Raw genomic sequence first — 23646 nt, 5'->3', positions numbered from 1 at the left:
TCTGCCCATTTAAATGACAAACTTCATACTCTTCAAATACTGATGTTTAAGGCCTGGCTACCCTGTCTTTTCTCCCCACCTCCCTATCCTATGGCTTTTGGTTTGAAAGCTTATGGTTGAAGAAAATCCTGCAACAAAGGGATCCCTGCAAGCAGATCATGGAATAAAATGTAACACAGCAGAAGCTGAGGCACAGCAATGAAGTTTCTGCTTGTGCCACAGTGAGAGAGAAGCTACTAATACACTGTTTATTTATAGCTTGCTAACCCATTGGGATTAAGAGAAATATTTGACGCCACACTCTCAGTATTTTGCTAGCTTCTTTGCTAGCACGGTGTTCACTTGACGTGCAAATGCTGGTGTTAATGCAGCAGGTACACACATTGCTATACCCTTCTCCCTCCCGCCCAAACCACTGGGTGCTGCACCTCTCTCGAGCTCCGCAGGTGGGGCCTCCACCTCAACAGGGTCTGCTGGCAGCACTGTGACCTTCGTTCCTGTTTGCTGGATAAACTGTTGGAGGTTGACCTGTCGCAGTTCCTTTGTCAGTTGCTCTAGTTCTTGTTCCCTGTCCTGCAAGGAAAAACAAAACATCTGTTGAGCAGAAGCAAGCATAAAGCAGCACTTAAGGACTTTATTTGCAACTGGGCAAAATGCTGCTCCTCCTTTCAATGAGTAAATGTCTTATTTTTAAAATCAAATGCAAATGAAAGAGTTGAAAGGTATTTTACTATTGTAATTTAGAAGGCAAACCATCACTCAGTATTACTTATTAGGAGTTACTGGTGGTCTACTTCCATTAATTTTTGAATGAGCAGTTCTCCTACCTCTGCCAGAAGTGTCCAGCATGACTTGGACAGCTCATTTAGTTCTGTTCCTAAAAGAGTATTTTCTTTCTCTTTCTGTTCTTTGCGTTTTCTACCTAAAGTCTGAATTCTTATGGACAGAACTGTCCCACTCTGCAAGTGTTTTGTATGCTGAGGTCTAATGCAGGCTAATTCACCAACCCTTCACAAATACAAAAGATGACCATTTAGGCTCCTTCTCCACTCTCTGCGACTCTGACATGACATGCAGTACCTACAGCTCCAACAGATGACAGAATGACATCCTTAGAACATAATTTTTCTCTACCTTCTTGGCTGTCTGCAAGTGGTACTCAACAGACAGGAGGGGCTTTGCCTATTTGACCCTACAAGCAATGGGCAAGCTACCCAGGCATCATGTCCATGGGCAGTTCCATTTAGTAAGTGCCCCTACATTCTCATTTTGGTGAGATGTGGAGGGTGAGTTAACCTTCCTCTCCTTAATTATCTTGCACAAACAGAGGTAGATGTGAACTCACAAGACCAGGGAAAGAAAAGTTCTGTGGATCTTTTGTATGAACAGTCCCAGATAGCACAGCCCTTATTCACTTCAAACTTGTATGACAGTCACAGCTGAGACTGAACTCAGCAGGTAGTAAGAAAACTGACAAAAGTGATCTAATATTTAAATTAGGACCTTAAGTGCCAATGGCTTTGTCACCAATGTGTTTTTGTTGAACCTGTTCAGCCAGTGCAGGCTGTATGGCTGGCCCTAGCTTGCTCTCTGTGCCAAACTTGCTTCCACTCATCTGCTAAGAGCTTTTGGAGGGCTGACAAAAGGGATTAGGCCACCTCTATGTGTTAAGACAATTCCACAGGGAAAAAAAAACCCGATTTCTTTTAGGCCCATTACACTTCACAACTGTCTTTAATTAATTCTGCACTGCCACATTTCATGAGATTGTAACACAGCTGCAACCAAAGATAATTCTGTTCTTAAAAAATAAAAGGAAAAAAATAAATAAAATCACTGCAATTTGCAAGGTAGCAGATCTTCATAAATAATTTGTTCTTGACATTTATCAACTCTTTGAGAAAATCAGGTCGAAAATGTTAATTATCACCCCAAATCTGACTGAGATAAGATCATGATTTAATGTCAACTTATGAAACCTTAGTGAGACCTTTTACTTGAAGAAGGGTGGTGGTTTTTTCTGTTTGTCATTTTGCTGTTTGATTGCTTGGTTTTGCATTCAATATCTAGAAACAAGTAGAGCAGAGTTCTGCATCTGATCTTTAAATAAATATAGCCTCCAATTTTAGAAAATGATGTCTACTGTGGTGGCTACAGAAACTGAATGACAGAGAAGAGATGGCACAAATCACTAAAGATCTCTGAAAAGCCTACGCTGAAGTCCCACCCCTGTTTTCTTATCACTTTCAATTTTGTGAACCAACATTTTCTTTCCTTCCATATTAAACAATCTAAAAACCCATCTCAATTTTTCTAGTTTCAAATCAACCAGCTCTATCAGTGTTAATATTTGACTTTCAGCATATGAGAAATTATTCCTCTGTTCTCAACTCTATTACATCATTTTGGGAGCTATTTTTTTTAAGCTGATCTTCCAGACCACTGCACCTTCAACTTTAGAACAAGTTTGAAAGACCTGAACTTGCAGAAACTTGCCTGAAAAAGTAAAACCGTCATCCATGAAAAAAAATGAAGCAAGAGTTTGAACTTAATCACAGCCTCAGTAGGAGTTACTGAGGACATCTAACAGATGGGCAGTGCCTAGTCCTACCCTGCACAGTACAGTGAAAGTCCAGGAGTAAACCTGATTCCTAAAGTCACAATTTCTCCTTCACCTCTCTGCTAGCAGCTGGATCTCCATTTGTATTTATTCTTTCATGCTCTGTTCAGTTGCAAGTGACATCATTAACTTTTGCAAGGAAGCAGAGGCTGGATTCTCGTGTCACATGTGGCAGCTGCTTGAGGTGGAGAGAAAGTCAGACAGGAGAAGGGGGATGCTGTTCTTTAAAACAATGGCCCCGAAAGACAGCAGCTATCTTAACTCTACATCCATTTACCCAGATGCTGTTTTTAGACTGTTCTTTTTAATTCATTATCTTCAGAGGCAGAAAGACCAGCAAGAATCAAAACTTCAGTCATCAGAAATTGATGGTGCCAATTCCCCTGATGTGTAACTATACAAGACACTCAGCTGCCAAGACCCAGGACCTAAATCCTTAACATATCTAACCCCAGACAAACAGGTGTTGAAGACAAATGTTTGGAAGAGAATTTGGCTGAGAGCACTATGGTCCTGTTTAGCATCTGCAGTACCACCTTTCTCTGCTAGCCCTGCATGTGCTATTGTTTGTGCAGAAGATATTTTTGAGCATTAAAAGCCCAGACCCACGATGGAGCAAGGCAAAGGGCCAGATGTACTGCCACGGATGTGGCCACGCTGCCTTCAGCGAGCCCAACTGATATTAGCACTGGTGTTTCTCTGTCACGCTCTGCTGCATGGCAAAGATATGCTCTGAATTACATCTCAGAAATCAGCAGGTAGCCAGCGAGTGATGGCAAACTGAAGCTGTAACTGATGGGAAAGAAATAGAGCCTGCACACGGATAAGGAGAGGCTGTGTGCGATAGGTGCAATTCTAATTATCTGCTCTTCAAGAGAAGTCTGAAGAGCAATGTGAAAGTGGGAGGAACATTTTCTTCTTTTTATTCAAGTTCACCACTGCAAGTTTCTTACGCTTTTTCGGTCACATCAAAAACTCATTACATCTTTGACTGTTCTTTAACAACGGATAAAAAGGTTGCTCTTACCTGTAACCGCTTGGTAGCTTGGCCCAGAGATCTTTCTACAGCTTTAATGCCATTTTCCAACCTCAGACTCTGCTGGCCCTGAATATCGATTTCACCTTTCACCTTCTCGATCTTTTCTTTGACCTCTTCCTCGTTGACTTGGGATTCCTGCACCTCCCGGTGCAACTTCTCCGCCTCGAGGCCGCTCTCCATGTTGTGGATCTGGGACATGTAGTCCTTCAGCTTGCCCTCACACTCCAGGATGCGCTGCCTCATCTCCTGCAGCTGCTCCTTCAGCTGCTTCTCGTTCTCCTGCTCAATCTGCAGCTCGTTCTCCCAGAACTCCTCCTCTTCAATCTCCACTTCATTTCTCTTGATCTTCTGCTCCAGCTTGAGGATCTCCTCCTCCAGGCTGGCATTGTACTTCTGCTCCCAGTACCGGATCTCGGCCTCGTTAGACTCCAGCTGCTTCTCAATGCACTGCAGCTTCTCCGTCTGGAGGTGAATCAGTTTCTTCAGCTCGTCCGCCGTCGTTTTGCAGTTGTTGAGCACCTTCTGCTTGAACTCGGACTCCTTACTTTTCCCAAAGATATCCATCAGCCCTTTCGCCCCGCCGGTGAAGGTCAGGGACTTCCTCTTGGGCTCCCTCCTCTTCATGGCCTTGTCGTTCTGGGGCCGCAGCTTGGCCAGGGGCGGCAGGCTCTGCCGGTACAACGTCCTCTCGGGGATGCGAGCCACGCTGTCCGACGTGGGCCGCTCGCTGAGGGAGGGCCCGGTGCGGCGCAGGATGAGCTGCACGTCGCTGGCGTACTGCCCCCACTTGTTGAGCGACACGATGGGGTTCTCGTGCGGCGCCAGGTGCCGCTCGGTGTCCCGCCACTTCTCGATCAGCGTGTAGCGCCCGGTGCGCCCTGCGGGACAAAGCACAGCCGTCACCGAGCGCCAGGGGGCGCCGCCGGATAAGGCCGAGCCCGGCCCCGCCGCGGGGAGCCCGGGCCGGCGGCACGGCGCTCGCTGCGGGAACGAGTCCCCGTCGGCAGGGGGAATTCACCTGCAGCCACCGCACCGCTCACACACGCATACAGAAAAAGCCAACCGATTCGAAAGCCTGCGTTATCCCAACAGGTTTCGCAGCAGTTCCGCAATTGCCATTAACCTGAAAAACACCGTTACCTATTTTAATGCTATACATACGTCCGCTTCCGTGACAGATCGCTGTTTAGGGGGTAATTTACACCGGCAAATAAGACCTTACAATAACAGTCATTTGTGCAGCTGTGAGGTGGGGGAGACGGGCTGCTTTGGCTGCTGGGCGTGCAGGAGACCACAGGGACCAAGCCCACCCAGCGAGGGCTTCAAGAGCGCATGAAGATGGAACTGATAGAAGTCAGCAAAACACAGCAAGCAGCGTAGGGACTGCGTCCGACACCACGCCGCCTTATAAATACACGATCCCAGGTAAGTACTGGGGAAAATAAAGGTCTTTCAGCATAGTAAAGCACTTGACCAACGCTCAGGAATAGACTGACATGTTGACTGTAATAGAGTACTTCAAAAACAAGTTCACTGTGCCAGGATACAAACTCAGAGGTTTTTACCGACCCACAGCATTGTTCACTGATCCATGATGATTTACAGTCTGCAGTAGGCATCGGTGTTGTTAGAAAAAGGATAAAGCTGGTGCTGCTCACCACAGCACGCTAACAATAAAATCCGGGAGAAGAAAAACGAAGTAAAAGCGCGCTACGGAACCCAGGACAAAGGTTGTATTTTACCACTCTGTTTTGTTAAGCTTAAAAGCTTCCAGCTTTCATCTTGTAATGATGGTAATGCTACTAACGCTGCTGTGTCAGAAGCAGCCAGGTTCAAAGAAGTCTTAAAATTGTAAACAGGAGTACCACTCATCGAGTGATCAGCATGCAAGCTCTATTCACTGTGCTATTAAATGCGTTACTTAAAAGAAGCAGAACAGGAGGAAAAAAAAGAAAAGGGAGAGGGGAATAAAGCTAACAATCTCAACCTAAAATGAAATCAGGAATTAAGCAAAGCGCTTGCCAAGAACTTTCCAATTTAGATTAAGGTTCCAAATCAACATGCGGTCCTAAATAATGAACTTGGTGCTCAAGAGCCACATAAAGGAAAGTATTTTGTAGAATTAATATTTACACAGTTTAGCAGCCACACCTGGAGTGCAGCACCAGTCTAAAACAAAGCTGTCCTCGGCTAAGATCATTACCTAAGATTACTGCATCCAGGATATTTATGACACAGCTCAACAATACCTGCACACCCACAACTGTGATGTTAGCTTCCATTAGATGGGATTCATTCACAAATTAAAGGGTGAGCGAGCTGATTCAAAACTAATGACAGAACTTTTAAGAACACAGACATCACACAGCACCCGACTGCTGTTTGTGATGTGCTACCATTAACAAGGAGAGAGCAGGCTGTTCTGATGGCTGGCAAAGAACAGCTCAATGCCCATGCGCTGCTGCTGCTTCTCATTTGTTGTCCAAAAGCCTTCTGAACTAACTAGTGTTAATCCAGCACCTTGCAGAACTCAGTCCTTCACTCACACAGATGTTATTTAAAAAATGAACTTGTTTTATATGAGCAATCTGTGAATTTGTCATATGGTGTTTTTCCAAGTTGTGTATTTAAAGCATTTTATTTCATGCAGTTCGTGAAATATCTTCAGGTACAGTTAGCTAAGCAGTGAAACAGTCAATTCAACGAGTTGCCAAAGCAGTATGTGCCTTGTTAGTGGAAAACAATTCAGTCAGCTCAGTGCTGTATTCTGTGCTTTCCTTGATTCGTTAGCCCTTTCAATTGGCCAGCTCCTTCTCATGAATGTCCTGAGCTCTTCTGCTGGGCCTGACATGAACTAGATAGCATAACATCTCAAAAAAATTAACAAGAATTCATATCTGCTATGCCAAACTGTGGCTTGCAAGCTATAACTTTCATATGCCTATACATACATTCAGCACCCTGCATCTGCACACAGGGTTAGTATCACAGTTAACAGGTTAGGTTTACATCTAAAGCGACTCTAATCACACAGTCTTATCACAGGTTAATACAGAAATGTCTTCAAAACAACCTTTTATTTCGAAAATGAAAAAGAGATCAAAAGAAGAAATGTGGACTCCAGAACACTGACAGCCTGCAGTGACCCTGTGCACAATGGTTTGAACGCGGCTCTTCCCAACGCTACTGGGATGTCACTTGCCCAGTGAGACATCCAAGAGCCCCCAGCAGCCAGGATCCTGGGTCAGCTGCTGCTCCTTTGCAGTCAAACACTGAGAATCTGAATGCTTATCATGTGCCCAACAGAAGTAGTCTTACTTTGGGATTGAGCTAATTTGGTAATTTAAACACAGATTCCATTAAAATGAACTGTGATTAAAGTACTGAAATACAGGGAAAATGTAATTGAGCAATTTTTTTTCTTTAGACTCTCAAGGGGTAGACATTTTAATTACACTCCATAAAGATAGTAGGACACATAACTATTATTCACTTAAGGCATCTCTATAGACATTGGTATTTTGCAGCTCAAAGAGTACACGAGTGATCTTTCTGCTGCCAAACATCAAAATGAAATTAAAAGGGAAGTAGCAGTAGCAACATTTCTCATGCACCACTTCTGGCAGGACTCTAACTTGAATGGCCATCAATACTGCTTTTCAGGACAGAAATGATTCATCCCTTTTCTTTGTCCCATAGTGCATGATGCACTGCATGCAAAGCACTTCAGGGACAGGCACTATACTGTTTAATACAATCACAGAATCGTTAAGGTTGGAAAATATCACTAAAATCATGAAGTCCAACCATCAATCCACAACCACTACGCTCACTAAGCCATGTCCCTCAGTGCCACATTTACACATTTCTTGAACACCTCCAGAGATGGTGACTTTACCACATCCATGGGCAGTCTGCTCTAACACCTCAACCCTTTTTTCGGAGAAGATATCATTCCTAATGTCCAACCAAGAGTCTGCTGGCACAACTTACCGCCATTACCTCTCATCCTATTACTGTTACCAAGGAGAAGAGTCCAACCCCAATCTCGCCACAACCTCCTTTCAGGGAGCTGTAGAGATCTCTGCTGAGCCTTCTCCTCTTTATACCCTTCACCAGTTTCCAGTTCCCTCCAGACCCCTCACCAGCGTTGCTGTCCTTCTCTGGACACACTCCAGGGCCTCAATGTCTTTCTCGCAGTGAGAGGCCCAAAATTGGATGCAGTACTCGAGATGCAACCTCACCAGTGCTGAGTACAGAGGGACAATTACTTTCCTGCTCCTGCTGGCTGCACTAGTTCTGATACAGGCCCAGAATGCCATTGACCTTCTTGGCCACCTGAGCATACTGCTGGCTCACGTCCCACTGGTGTTTGCATGCAGGTAGTACTGTACACCATGCACAAACAGAGCTGTGAGACAGTTTTTCAGTTTGGCCACAGGAGTATATTCCAAGCACAAAATTCTTTTCATTTTTCATTTCAGGTATCACAGTCAAGACTTAGAGCACTAGGCCAGGTGAGTCTCTTTGTTGGTGGCAATTAAAGTGGTAAGTTGAGCAGCTATATAGATGGGGGAAGCCATCCTTTCTAGGGCATGGGCTGGAAAGGCTCTGCTCTCAAAGGCTCTGCAGCTGCTCCCAACCAGGCACTGTGATGCCAGACACACTCCTGGCTGCCAGATTCCTAGGGCTCCCACCCACAGGCAGCCCCTGCCCCCGGCAGGATGTTCTTTTCCTAAACAAGGTAATGTAAAGAAAGAATAATTGTTCATAGGTAAAATCTTGTAGGTGGTCTTAACATGTGAAATACTTAGGAGGAAACGCTCTGCCTTACCAAAGGGGCAAAAGCTCCTGAATCTTTAGTGGCACTGGTGGAAAAGTAATTGCTGTCAATTTTAATAAACCCAACATGATTTCAGCTCAGTATCTCCGAAATATGAAACTGACATTTCATTTATTATGTGATACTTAACATCCGTAGCAGTTTTTTTTTTTAATTATTCTCACTACCTCCGAACTCATAAATACCCAAGTATGATTGAAACAGAGCTTACAGAGTTTGTGTTACTCACTTCTTAACTCATACCATATTTTGCATTTATAGGTATCCATACCTTAGAAGCCAATGAAAATCAAAGCAGTAGTCCAGTGCCAGAAAAAACATACCTGCAGGAAGAGATAGGCTCAAATCTAATGACTGCAAGGGCAGTCTGTTTGGTTCACTCAGGCCAGCTGTGCTGGCAATGTGTTTACATGTCCTTATCAGGCCTGAAGCCATGTGTTGGTTTTTTTTTGTTTTGTTTTCTTTTTTTACTATTAACCTTCCTCTTCAAAGAGATACACCAGCATTGATTGCAATCTGAGAAAACAAAGCACTTGCAATGCATCCTTTCAGTTGCCTTTCATCCAAGCACTCTGCAGTAATACCCCCACATTAGACTTATTGCCTAAATAGGTAAAGCAAGGGCCGAGCTGGGGAGGCAGCCCAGCAGCAAGACACAGCAAGTCAGATAAAGTAGTCCAGGTCTCAGCCAGCCTTGTCACTGCCACAGACAGACCCCATCAGCAGAGGGGGTAGAAAAACATCCCACCGAGCCACCCTGACTTTGGGCACTGCTATTTTAACTGGAAAATCCTAAGGTTCCTATGAGTGAACCATGAGAACCCTGCTTCCTATTACCCCCCCATTGCTACTTGAAACACTGGAGAATTAAACGCTGGAGTCAAAAATAACCCAGGTTTATTCTCATGATTAGTCTGATGTTTGAAAACTTTAATTTGTACACAATAAATATTGTACCCTTTTTCAAATCCTCCTCAGACTCACTGCTGCAATTCAGTTCAACCTCAGATTCTTCTCCCTCCAAGTGTCTGACAGCCAGTGCTGGCACCTGCTGTAGCAGAAATTATTTGGAAGAAAGGGATGAATGTGAAAACAGACAGCACTGCAGCGACTTTTCCAGACACAACTCTGGCTGAGCCTACAATGCCATAACACACACTTCAAACAGCACGAACTAATCTACACTCTATTTTCAAAAACTCGCGCCATTCATCTTTGAGGGAAAATACTCAACTGCACCAAAACCCCAAAAGTTGACAGCTGCATTTGTTTCATTTTGAGGAGAGACAGCTGTACTTCTTGTTCAGTGAAGCACTCCTCTTATTCACCTGATATCGTGTGTTAGTCGAAAACCAAAACCCACAGAGCTACTTAAAGCAACTCTACTATTTTTCAAAAATTATTTTCCACAGAAAATTACGAGAAGGACAGAAAACAAAACTGCACTTCAGTTAGAAATTCAAGTTTCGCTCCTCCATTCTTTCTAGAGACCAGATGTCATTTGGGCTACAGAAATCATACTCCGATCTCCCAAGGAGAAGGAAATCGTAAGAAACACAGTAAAAAAGCATCATGGGACTGGAACTGGAAGACCACTACTCCTGGAGAAAAAGAGCAAGTGTATTTGTGACTGCACTATTCATCTTCTCCCTCCTTTGGGAGATTTTTTATTACTAAGATCTGAATGGAAAGCAACTAGCAAAAGCTGCTGCTGTTAAACTATATTTGTTTACATCACCAGCCAACACAACTAGCTCACAAGTTCACAGAATGCACAGGAAAAAAACAGGCAGAGTTTGCTATCAAATGCACATTTTTACAGTAGATGGTGATGGATACGACAAGAAAGTAGCTAGCTCATTTCTTCTGGCAAAATTACTTTTGAAACAAAACTCGTGGCCCTCCATTTTGTGTGCTGTGGTATATATACTTCTATACGTTGGAAAGGGCTTTGCTTCTCATGGGGAAATGACCTTTTCTCTTGTTTTTATAGGGTCAAATTTTCATCTCACTTCATAATTTGGAGACAATTTAACTTTACAAAAATATAGCTGTCCTGGCTAAAAGTCATAAAGGGTAATATCAAGTGCTCTTTGAGATAGCAGTGGGAGGTGATTTCATTCTCTGGAAACTTGAAACTTTATAGTCCTATATCTTACTTGAACAGAATTCTGGAGCTCCTCCCTTCAGCCGAGGCATTTTTAGTACCTACGTTTGAGACACAATCCACTGTAGTATCCAAAATTATATCTGATTGCTGTTACTCTCTCCCTCATTAAAATATATACAAAATGTATACACGTGCTTTTTTTTTTTTTTCTAATCAGCTTTGCTGAGGAAAAAAAGAGACAACTCTCTCTCATATATATTTTTTTTAATTAAGGTTCAAGCAAAATGGAAATTGAAAAACTAACGTGTAGAGAAATTGGGAGTAGAATCATTTGCTGTTCTTCAGTGATAAAGAGAAGGGCAAACAGGGAAAGAGATCGTAATGCAAGAAGCAGCAACATGAATTATATCCATCAACCTCAAAGAAGAGACATAGGGCATTTCCACTGAAAAAGTAATAGTGACAGATACCAGTTTGTAAGGAATAGGTCAAGGAGCATTACATAGGCAAGTTAAGTGACAGAACTCCTATTTGCTGCCAAAGGATTAGGCTACACTTTGGCTATGGGACAGAATCTCGTACAAGGGGGCACAGCTCAGCATGACTTGCTATATTTGTTCAGCTAAAACATCCTGTCTTTGTCACCCTCCACACCCTCTCCACAAAACAAATAAATAAATAAAAATAAAAAAATGAAAAGCAAACAAAACACCAACAAAGCAAACAAAAAAACAACAAAAACAAACAAAACAGAAAAAAAAAAAGCAATCAAACAAACAAAAACTCTCTTACTATGAAGGCAACCAAAGCCTGTCACAGGTTGCCCAGAGAGGTTGTGGAGTTGCCATTTGCCATCCTTGGCCATACTCAAAACCCAACTGTACAGGATCCTGGGCAACCTGCTCTGGTGACCGTGCTTTGGGCAGTGGGCAGGACCAGACGATCTCCAGAGGTGTCTTTCAAACACTAATCATTCTATGATTGTATTTTTTCCATTTCCCTCTTTTTAAAATATACTGTAAAGCTTTATTTTTCTTATTTCTGGAATGGAGGCAGATTTAGTTCGTCCATGAGAAGCAGGTGTTTTCAAAGAGTACTGACAAGTACCTCTGTTTTGTTCTTTATTCAGTGGATATGGCTGTAAAATAAGCTAATTTGCAGATATTCCCAATCTGCACTTCCACACAAATAATACATCTATTATAGTTCATATCCCAGTTCAAGGGAGAAGGCTGTACTGTTGGAGGGGTGGGTGGTTGTATTTTTTAATCAAGAACTTAGAAAATATTGTAAGAAAGCAAAAGGAGCATCTGAAAAACTCTGCAGACAGACCAACAGACAAAATAATACTGAGTCCTACTAAACTATGCGACTGACGAAGGAGCCAGACTGCAAAGTGGAAAATAAAATCAGAGCCAACCAAGGAGGAAGCCAACTGAGGTTGGCTACCTTCCACCATCAAATGTCAGGTGGGAGTTAACAGGATACATTTTAATAGCTTCCCATCCAAATCTGAGTGACAATTATTCCTGGTAAACTGGTACATAAAGCCAAGTCAAAGGAGCAGACATATGGTTGCTTTTCTGATGAATGGCCTGACAGGAGGGTTGGGAAAACCCTACCTGCCAAAGACACAGAGATGTAGTTTATATCGATGTTTAATGTCCAAGCAGCCCCACAGAGAAGCTGGAGCACAGTCACTCTAGGTGTTTTCTAGAGAGGATATTTGCCTCATAAAAGAGTTTCCAAGTTGTATGACCTTGGATTATCTTAATTTGGCACTGGTTGAAACTGAATTTTATCTCCACACAGAAACAGAGTTGCATGCCCCAAGTGACATGTTACAGAAAAGAGTCTGCTGAATTGACAAAAACTGCAGAAGTTTCCAAGATTAATGGAGTCTTTTCAGAATTCAGGCCAATAACTTAAGACGGAGAAGAAAAACAAAGAAATAACATGGGGAAGCACGAGAGAACCGTCTAGAATTGGAAGGCTGACATTTTTCATTTTGGGGGAGGAGGAAAAGGAAATGAGATGGAAGAGGTACCAAAAACAAGGTAAAGAACAGAAAAGACAGAACAGAAAAGTCTGCTTACTTTTTTAAAAATAAATAATACTTTTTAATCATCAGTACAAAATAATCATGCTAGCATAACTGTCAGAAAAGGCAGAAAATAAGACATGGAAAGAAGAAATTCATAAACCTATTGGCATTAAATGAAAGTCTGCAACTAATACAAACTGTTAAAAAACTCTTGAAGCTCACAATGGATATATGACTTTGGAGACATAGCACATTTTGGCATGTTTTAAATAAAACCTTTTAAGCTATTTGCTACATTCAGATAGAGTATATGCATGCTAGCACTGCGTTCAATCCCCACAAAATACAAAATACACAAATGTAAGTCTTATATCAGATAAAAATATATGAAAATGATGATCAGAAATACACATTTGAGTAAGTAAACATCACAGAAATTCAGACAAGTCGACTTCAGGCTTATAGGTAGAATATCTAGTTGATAGTTATGGCTTTAAGTTGCTTTTCTTAGGTTATTATTTTGCAATTGAGTCAAAGTACTAATACCATCTTGCAAAAATCTTTGGAATACTGAAAAATGTGAAAGCTAGCCCTTAAGTTACTGATGTAATTTTAGGTAACATGTAGGTTTTATGAGTAACCTTAAATAGTACATAACGCTGATGATAAAATTCTAGCAATGCACAAAATTCAGCACAGGAAACACGGAAGGGATGAGGCTGAAGCTTACTCAACATGCCCTCAGCCACCAAGAAATATCTGAGAAGACTAAAGACAAACTAACAAAACTGTTCTTGAAAGATGATCGTTTCATTGTCGCTTTTGTATAAACTATTCAGTAAATAGCTAACACTGAACAAACTTCACCTTACCCTTTCATTAGGAGGAGTCACATGGAGTGTGGGACAAAGAGAATGGACCTATTGAAGGACCTATTTTACTCACCTATGCTATGCCCAACATGGATATAAATCCCTTACAAAGGGTGCAATTTCAATTAACATCACTAGCTTGTGAAAGCCAACTAATTGTTCTCCACTGCTTTTTATATCCTTGGTATTCAAAACACTGACAGTTCAGCACTTTTCTTAGCCCAGGCTATATTTACAATGACAAACAGCAGTATGTAATAATTCACAGAACAAATTTGTGCTGTAAGGAAGTGCATGGCTTTCAAGGTGTTTCTTTTCTTTTTTTCTAACCACTCCAGTGGGTTAAATATTAAAAATAAAATGCTGCAAGTTTACATTGCCTTCTAAGACACTATGAGCTTATCCCACTGTGCAATTTCACGCTCTTCTGGGACTCAGTGCATCCCCACCAGCCCTCAGTTCAGCTTCATAAAAAAGCTTCACTCAAACCCAAGAGATCCAGCTGACAGAGGTACTTACCAATAGCCTGGGCAAGGGCTATAACAACTTCCTGACATGTTGTGACTTCGGTGACTCCACAGACAATTCTCTGCACTCCATCCACCCATACTTTGAGCTCCATGGTTCACCAGATCATCCAAGAGCCATGAATGCAACTCAGTCAAGTCATGCTTGCAGCTACAGCACTGATAATGCAGCGGTCTTTTCTCAGGAGCTAGAAGAGAAAAAAAAACGATGCTTGTAAGGAGGCAATACTAGTTTATAAAGTGAATAAATTCAGGTTAGCATCTATTGGGTAGAAGATGAACATAGTCTCTAATCTCATTTCTTTAACCTAGTAACAGAGAACCAGCATCTCATGCTTTGGCGACCTCTACCCATGATGTTCTTTTAGGCTTATCAGAAGTTTAATTACAGTTTGTCTCCTAATATTTTAAATTCTTACAAAAAGAGCACCAAGGGAAAGGGTATCAAATGAACAACTCCGAAGTAAACCCATCACAGTTTTCAGTGAGCAGTGCCCCATCCTTTTTATATTGCCTGGATGCCTCACAGGATCAATTAGAGATGTTTTCAAGCGTCAGGGTGCAATTCCTAGCAGGTGGTGGCAAAGCAAAACATGGGGAAAACATTTTTAATTACATCTGTCCTTGAGAGTCCAACCTTGGTCTCCATACAGAAGTAGCTGAAGGTTCCTGGCACTAGCATGCAGCACCAATACAGGAAAATCCAGGAAGGAAAGCATGCAGAAAAGGACTGCTTCTTTCTCTCTCCAGAGCAAGGAAGTACAGTGGGAAAAATGCTGCCTAAGTGCTTCCACTTCTGCCAACCTTGTGCTGTTTCTGTTAAGATAGACCTGTGGCTCAAATGTTATCCTAGGTTTTCTTTCTGCTTTTCCTCTGCATTAGCAAATCCTCTGGATCATGGCTCACAAGTCAGTTTCTAGCTAGAACCACTGAGTTTCAAAACTTTCAAGTAAAATGGTCTGCTAAAAATAAACAAAACCCTCCCTCCCAAATGAAAAATAACAATTAAGAAGACATCAACACCAGTGACTTTTTTTTTTTTTTTTTTTTTAAAGAAAACTGAAGAGATAGCTGGGTTATTTAAGCAGATTGCGTAAAAATAAGCAATGATAATACAGTAAAGGATGCTCATGCAATCAGGTTATCCCATATGGATAAAATGAAATGACTAAAGTCAATATTTTTGAAGAGTTAGGTACCAGAGAAATGGACTACACAGAAACAGAACACAAGAAATTGGAAAGTTGTTTGCAGGCCACTAACGAAAATAAGCATGCTAGGGTTACACAATGAAAATGGAATCTGATGATGCTGATGGATTTAACAGGGTCACACCTGGAGGCAAACATTTAACCTAGGTCATTTTACAGTCTAATCAGAACTGTTTTCTCCTGATGAAGTTGACATCTCTTTCTGCATGAAAAAGACACACTGGTACAGCCCCCCCAAGCTACAAAAGAAAGCTTATTTCCCTTCTACAGCCACCTCCTGCACTCAGCTGCCAGCCATATCGATGCATTGTCCAGAAGCCCTCCTGATGGTCCTCTGACAAGCTGTGACATTCAACAGCCACACACCTCAAAGCATGACAAGTTTTAGTGCAGAAGCACTAAACTGTGCTGTAAAGTAGGTCCTGCAGCACACCAAAATTCCTGTCCAGAATTACTCATTCAGAAAACATAAGAAACTAATTCCAAGTGTTTAGGCCAGATTTCAAATATGCTTGTGTAATTCATCAATAAAAATGTGATAACTTTTAAGAATAGCAGTGTATACACAAATTCCTTATTTTGAGATCTTAGTAAGCAACTGAAAAAACCCAAACAGGTCAAGAGTTTAAACAAACATTTTCCCTAACAGAGTGGCATACTTCAAAGAAAACTACCATCCACACAAGTGCTACCAGAGTCCACAGAAACACAGGAACTCTTCAGGCAGGTAAAGCCAACTAAATGCCTCAATAAACGTGGGGAGAAAGTCTTTATCTGCCTGCAATATAGCAGTGACTGAGAAAACACCCAGGAGACCCCACTAAGGACCTCTGTTGTTTATTCCTGGTTAAGCTCTATTCACAAATAAACAGCCCTCACATTCCAAAGCCCAACTGTAAGGAACTTTATTAATTAACTTCGTATCTTGCTGAGAGTTAACCAGTTCAGATTTACTGGCACCAAACAAGCCGTCTCCCCATGTGACAATGCACACGTCAGCAAAGAATCTGACAGCTCTAATTGTTTTTCTGTCCGTCACCATGCAGAGTATTATCTCAATTTAGCAAGCCAGCAAGTGCATTCCCCCCCAGTCAGCACACAGAGCACAGCCTGGCATTCAGCGCAGATCGGTTTTAGTCATCTGTTTTCCTAACATCCACCTTTAAAAAAAACTGAGGAGAGTCATCATTTAATAATGAAATATTTGCTGACGCTTCCCATTTTGAAAACAGCGTTCACCAAAGCAGCAAGTGGTCTGAACAAAGCATCTCTGAAACAGTCCAAGCTTAGGGGAAACATTCCCATTATTTTCCTTAAAGGGCAAACCATTTAAATGGACTAAATGGCAACGGTGAAACACCAAAAGCTGCCTGCTGTGTCAGTTTCTGTAGGAAAGATGATGGGTGCGTAGGATTGAAGGGCTGCACGCCCCATTGGCACTAGAGGGAACCTCTCCCAGATCTCTCAGTCACTAAAACTGAAAACATGCAGACTTTAGAAACGTATGATTCGTGTGCTGGAATCACTCTGTCTCCTTCAAGTTTCTAAACAAAGCCCATTGATAGTACAGCAACAAGCTAGGGTTAGTCTGGTTACTAAGACCACGCAGTAAGTTTATGCAAGTCCAAAAAACTAAAGCTTTGGCTGTACACCTCTCTCTGCTTCCCAATCACAACTCCATACATCCTTTCTACTAGCATTTCTTTTTCCTTCGCCCATCTCTTGTTCTTTATTTGTGGACAGTTAACTCGTGTACCATTAATAGCTTCTTTTCTTTTCTGCTGAGGTCTCTTCTGACAGCCCCAAAGAAACTGTTCAACCCAAAGCTGATGTCCAAAACGTACGTCACCTTTCTGCAATAGAGAAAGCAAAATAATCCTCACCTCTAATAGCACACAAACTTCTCATTAAAGCCAAAGGAAAGGGTGGGGAAAAGAAACTCACTCGAGATTTCACAATCCCCTAAGTTCAAAACGAGTTCATCTTACACATAATATCTTATTTTAGCAGTGACGGGGAATAGGAATGGAAAGCTAATTTACTGAGAAGAGGCACAAAGCCAACGCCTGTCTCCTGAGCGCAGCTTTCACCTCTCCCTCTGTCTTCTAGTCACCAGCTTCCCAGTGACAGGTATTTCTGGTTGGAACCAAGCATCTGAAACTGGACAGCCCCCAGCTGCAGCCCACAGCCCTCTCCCCCACGCTTTTTGTTCTGTCGCCTTGCCTGCAGCCCCTCATCTATGTTGTGTGCTGTGCATTTAGCTAAGTTCCCTACATTCTTCCCCTGTCCTACTTGGCTCAGATCTTGCTCTTTCAGACATTTGTCCAGTTTTTGAAAGAAAACAAACTCCATCATATATATATATTTATATATCACACATCCTGGCTGTGCCTTCACAGCTGGCTCACAAATAACAGAAAGGCTGCTCCTTCAACTGAAGACAGACAGAACCGTCAAACTGCAATGGGCTTTTCTTCTTAAAAACACATAGTCCAAGCTGATGCCCTTATCATAAGCATCAAATCACAAAAACCCTCCAAACTAGGATAAAGATGATTGATTTCACCCCATTTCTGATTTTTACAAGGTTCACAACATCTGAAAGTAGTATGCTAATCAAATCAAGGCTAAAATTCTGCTTCAACTGGAATGAACTGCAGAATTTTGACCAAAGCACTCTAGTAACTTTCTGGTTCCCCCAGCAAACAATCAGCATGCTATTCAATATACCTTCATTCACAAATGTCTATCATCAAAATTGTTCAGAGTTTGCTGCTTTTGTCTTTGCTTCTCATTCTATGCATTATGGCCAAGTTGAGCTCCTTGCCTTTCCCTATTACAATCCCATCTGGGGCTCTGGTCAGATGGACAGCTTGTTAGTTGGATGCTATTCATAACTATTCATAACAACAGTTAGTGCAAGCAAGGACTAACTGAGAGGAAAAGAAAAAAATCAATTAAGTACAAATAAGTCAGTTCAGATACGCCCCCAAAAGTTTATAATCATGTAGAAGAGCACAGCCTTACCCTGCTGTGACAGGGAGACATCTGACAGACCTACCCTCCCATACAAATTCTGGTATGGAACAACAAAGTAACATCTTCCAGCTGAATATGACTGCAAATAGAGTTGGCTACAGGAAACAAGCTAACTAGCATTTACTGAAAAGCTTCTTCCCAAGGAGTGATGAACAAAACTCACCGCTTCCTACCAATCATCAGGAAACTCCCCACATGACAGGTTCAAAACAAAAAGCCACATGGGCACGTTTCATTAGAAAGGAACACACTGTGGTTTTGAAATGAGTGCACAACTTTCTTGAAAAAGAAGATGTTTGTAGAGAAGCAGCATCCAATTCTTTCAGTGGGATGGAGCATTCCCACTTGTGGAGTGCTATTCTTTGGATGCACCAGAAGAGTGCTCAGAGATAATAAGCACTGCTTAGAACAAACAAACCAAAGGTCCCACAACCATGAAGATGACAACACTGAGTACAAGCTGAAGACTATGTGTAAGCAGCAAGGAATTTGCCTCACATGAGACTGGCAGAAAGATGGTCTAACACATGACTGTGCAGAGCAGACCAACCCTGAGATGCCACAAGTGTTATCCAAGTCACTGTACACAGCGTGACAGATCAGACAGCACTAATATGCAAGTTCATATGAATTCTGAACTACAAGAGATTGTTTCAAGCAACAGCAGCCACTGGAAATCTTGCCTCCAGATAACCTAGAACTCCAAAAATTAGTTTCCCAGACAATTTCTAGTTGACCGGCATCCAAGAACTCTCAACAGTCTGGCTCAGGAGCTGTTGGTTCCTTTGCGGTTTCTCCTTGTGCACTGCAGCTAACAGTACAATGAAACAGCACGGAAAAGAAAGTGTTCTGAAGCAGAGGAAGTTACAAGTTGATATTTTCCTTAATTACAGACCAACCCTCATGTCTCCCTCACAGCATACGCACAAACAAAAAGCTGGAAGAGCCCCTTCTCTTTGTATTCTTGAGAATCAGCAAGAAAGAATTAAGCTGTTCTCCTAAAAAAAATAAAGGTGAGGGAATAGAAGTGGACAGTGGTAAGAGAAAGTAAAGAATTCGCCCACATATTTTAGATTTGTCAGTGGCAAAATTATCAAGTGAATTATTTAGTTAAAATAATTCCTTCAAATGACAAATTTTAATTTACTTCCCAGTTTCAATCAACTTCGAGAAACATTAATTTTTAGGGTGTCTTCTTCCCTTGTACCAGGGAATCCCAGTTTCCTTTTCAGCTACACACAAACAACTGTCTCAAAAGCCTCAGCACAGCTCCTCTCATCCTTGTTTCTCCCTCCAGTCAATGAAAGAGAATGGAGCCTGAACCCACCTCTTTCCTCCCTGCTGATCTTTAATGACTGAAGGCCACACCACTATAGCAAGATCATTCTCAAATTCATTAACAGGCTTTCAGTGTTCTTTCTCCAATATCCTCAGCTAGCTTCATTAAACTGCCTTAAGACTGTTGAAGTAATGAACTGAAGAAGCCCGAGATAACATTTAGCAATGATTTAACTGCAGCAGGAAGCAAGATCCAGCAGTTTGAAAGCTGTGGTACAGGAGATGAGGTAGCCTGAAAGCTTCACGAACACAGACTGCATCTGTAAATCATGTACCTTCACAGAAAACCAACTTCTAACCCACTGTCACCAATATATTTTGAGGAGTGGAGCAGTGATGCTTTCAAAAACATCGTACCATCTGTCTTTACCTATTATTTTGGAGCAACAAGGTGTTCAAAATAATTGCATTCCTGGATATTTCCAGACCATCACAAAATGAAATATACAAATCAGCACGTGAACTAATTAAAAAGATAGCTTATTAAAGATTTTTTAGTTTGGTCACCAGTAAGAACAAAACACTGAATTTTTAACAGCAAGTTTCACACACTCACACTTGAATTAATTCCACGGGAACAACACTGAAAATAATGCTTTCCCTAAGACTAGAGACAAAAAGAATCTATGCTCCACACAGATGTGAGGTACAAGAATCCACAGGCCAGATTTTGGTTACAATTTCAAAGCAAGGTCTAGAACCTGAGTTAAAAGCATTATAGTTAATCCATGGACCAGCAAATCAGAACAGTATCCGATGCTTTGCAGCTCTTAAAATTGATAGGATTTATTTTGATACAACTCAATCACGTTCAAACAGAATTAATCACTAAATCACAACCTTGAAACTGTTTTGGTATTAGACTATCATCTGCAAGTGGTTTTGCATGAAGCACTTCTTTTCCTCACTCGATATTGCAGCTACCACTGAAATTATAGCATGAAATTATCACAGACCTACTGGACAATGAAGATCTGAATGGACATATCCTGAGAAGCCTCAGTTCTCATCACAAGTTCTAGGAAGAGTGGCTTTTGGTAGCATCATTGCAGAAGTTAGGACAGCTAGCAGCTGGGATGCATTTTATTCAGTGGTAGAAGATATCCTTTTCTGGGTATGTTAGCAAAGGAGACCATACTGCACATACATTGTGACAGACAGCTCAGAAAAGTCACATGCATTAAATAAGTATCTGGTGATTCATGGTCTCAACTTCAACAGGTATACATTTACCACGCTGTCTTCCAAAGCTCTGTGTTTGTTCTTCATTTGCATCAATTATACAGCACATTTGACAAAATGGCAACCACAACTTTATTAATAGCAACAATATTAAGAGGAAGTCACGTTTATCCAACTCCTCTATGGTCTAATTACTGTGTGGGAGTGAAAGAAAACAAAATAAGCTATTTCATTGCAGGACAGATATTTAAATGAAAGCTACAACACATACAGAACACTTTAAAGTTGGCTTATACCTCTGGGTGCCCCAGCTTCAAAGAACAGAAAATAGGTCATGCTCTCCAGTTGGTTTCAAGGAAGACACGGTCCCACCCATCCACACCTCCTTCTGTTCCTTTACCATTTGTCTGCAAGCCAGCTGAGAGTTTGCTTGAAGATACTTGTGTGCAACTGCCAATATTTACTACTGAAGGCAATGAGGTAATGCGCTCCATTTTGGCAAGAACTGGCTTAACCCTTGTTTTCGTAAGTCTAAATCTGTTTGTTATGTTTCAGACTAGCACACATGCAATGCTTGTTGTGGTTCGTCAGTTGCAGCTGTCAAAAAGAGGTGCTCCTCAGACTCCAAATGTGAATTGAGGGCAAATTTCATAAATATCAGAATAAAATAAAAACATTACTAGACTTCCCACATTTCGAAATTCATCAAAACCTGACACTGTCCTCAGCCACATTTTTGGGAGAATTGCCTGCAAATGAACTATTTCTCCACTTCAGTGCTTGCACTGAAGAACAGAGGGAAAAATACACTCTACAATTGAAGTATCTATTTAAATGTGAATTAGCTTAAGTTTTACAAATCAGTTAAAAATATGGTTTAAAAGCCACGGTACAACATGGCTACTGTAAAGAAATCTTGCTGTTAATTAAATGAAATTCCTAGAAGAAAAATAAGTGAGGCCTTTTCAACTTAATCAACATAACAGGTTTAAAAAATATGTTAATCTCAAGGTTTTATTGATAGAGGTTACTTTATCATTAACTGTTACCTAAAAAAATTTTACATCATTCTCCTAGCAGCCCTGAACCCAATCAGCAAGACGGAGACAGAACATATTTCTACAAAGAGTCTTGAAATAGTTAGGACAATTAAGAAAAAGAGGGGGAGCTTCTTTCTAATATTTATACTTGGTTATGTTTACATCCGTGTTTCCCCAAACACAGAAACTTATTAGCTTCTTCTGTTCTCTATTTATAGGACTCAGCTTATCACTTACACATCTCCCTTCTCCAGATAATTGTGAGTTTGGGTAATTTGATTTATTAAACAAAATCTGAGGTAATCCTAGCATGCACCTGTAGTTTATGGGCTCAAATACTTCAACTATATTGACTGAGTTCCCTGAGTTCTGCTTTCGGCGCTGTGTTGGTGCTACAGCCAGTTCCAAGCCATGTTTCCTTTGCTTTGGCCAAATGGCCATGCTGTCACAAAATAGCTAGAGAACTGCAATTTTACCTCAGGACACGAATACACTTACATCTCTCTTCTCTACTCAACTGATAATTTTAGCAAAACTGTTACGAGCTTCATACCGTCTAAACAACCAATTCCCTTTAAGTTTGGCTAAAACCAACAGAAGATGCCCAAAGCTTACGGGGAAGGGCCAGAAAGCATAGAGATGAGTAACAACACAACATAGGCTTCTCTTTGACAAGCTGTCTTGCAAAGATCATATATGCCTTTCATAGGATGACCCAAGAAATAGTTGTTCAGGAAAAACAAGATTTAATGAGAAAAAATTCGCAGCAACAAAAGTTACAGCCCGTAATACCAAATAAAAATGGTTGAAAGATCAAATTCAATATAGCAAGAAAGTGGTATTTTCACCTTCTTTTTCTTACCTTCTTTCTCTTTGGCAACAATCTGTAAATCAGCATCACTCTTCACTCTCATTTCACTGCCATATTTTCAAACAGTATCTACATTTTATGCCTTCTTTCTAAGATACAGCCTTGCATTACAGGCCATGCAGCTACAGGTTTTCTCCTTGTGTTCTATTGACTGCATGTTCCTCCTCACTGCATCCTCAGAAAACTCACTGTCCATTCACTTGTTTGTCCAGACGGTTTCTGAAGCCAGCAAACCTGGCAAAAGCAGGGAGTGTGAAGTAGCTCTCCTCTTTCTCTAGTACTGTGATCTACATATTTTCATTCAGGAAACCCTGCCAAACTTAGCTCCACCCTTCTTGTTTCTCATGCATTTTTCCAAGTGAACTATGAAGTAAAGTATGCTTCATTTGCAAGAGATGTCTTAAGCACTCACATAAAAGAAACTCAATCAAATGACTGACTAAATCTCATTATCCTCCTTCAAGTTCTCCCTCATCCTACTTCTCCACCATACCTGCCAAAACATAAAAGATCAGCAGGTGTCATGCTGTAACCCTACTACTTTTTTACCCCTTCCTAACTCATGCTATTCTACACATCTCCATGGATCCCTGGTGTGCCTACATACACCTTGGGCAAGCTGTAACCTTTTTGGGAAGCCAAGGCAAACAGCGAGCTGCTTTGAGAGCCTTTCAGGAATATAGTTGTACCACTAGAAGGAATTTCAGTATCATTTCTCCTGTTATGGTGAATCTTCACCATATGTTCTGAGTTTAATTACAAGATGCCTGGGATGCTCGGCCTTGGGACTGAAGAACATCCAGAACTCAACAAACAGCAGTCCAAGTTAAACAAAAGTGCAGCTCAGCAGTTCTGCAGTGCTGTAACCAAAGCTGAAGTTCTTATAAACTCTCCAGGCTCCATAAGCCCA

The 23646-nt window shown here is 41.4% G+C and overlaps 1 protein-coding gene and 1 long non-coding RNA gene across 3 annotated transcripts in view; one reads left to right on the top strand and one right to left on the bottom strand.

The window, feature by feature from the left end:
- Positions 1-23646, bottom strand: part of RASSF8 (Ras association domain family member 8) — a 78828-nt gene that overhangs the window by 4501 nt on the left and 50681 nt on the right. For both annotated transcript variants that reach the window (XM_031597168.2, XM_031597169.2), the window contains exons 3-5: positions 14048-14243; positions 3648-4537; positions 429-573 (exon numbers count right to left, since the gene is read on the bottom strand). In XM_031597168.2, coding sequence (XP_031453028.1) covers positions 429-573; positions 3648-4537; positions 14048-14150 — 1138 coding nt within the window. In that variant the 5' untranslated portion in view covers positions 14151-14243. The remainder of the gene's footprint in view (positions 1-428; positions 574-3647; positions 4538-14047; positions 14244-23646) is intronic.
- Positions 4587-14041, top strand: LOC149919701 (uncharacterized). Its single transcript, XR_016469316.1, has 3 exons — positions 4587-5084; positions 8144-8176; positions 9481-14041. It is a non-coding gene; the product is annotated as an uncharacterized LOC149919701 (long non-coding RNA).

This window comes from Phasianus colchicus, chromosome 1 (genome assembly GCF_987193195.1).
Source record: "Phasianus colchicus chromosome 1, bPhaCol1.hap1.1, whole genome shotgun sequence".
In the NCBI taxonomy this organism is placed as follows: domain Eukaryota; kingdom Metazoa; phylum Chordata; class Aves; order Galliformes; family Phasianidae; genus Phasianus; species Phasianus colchicus.
Note: the sequence above shows the minus strand (reverse complement) of the source record. Positions and strands in the feature narration are given on the sequence as shown.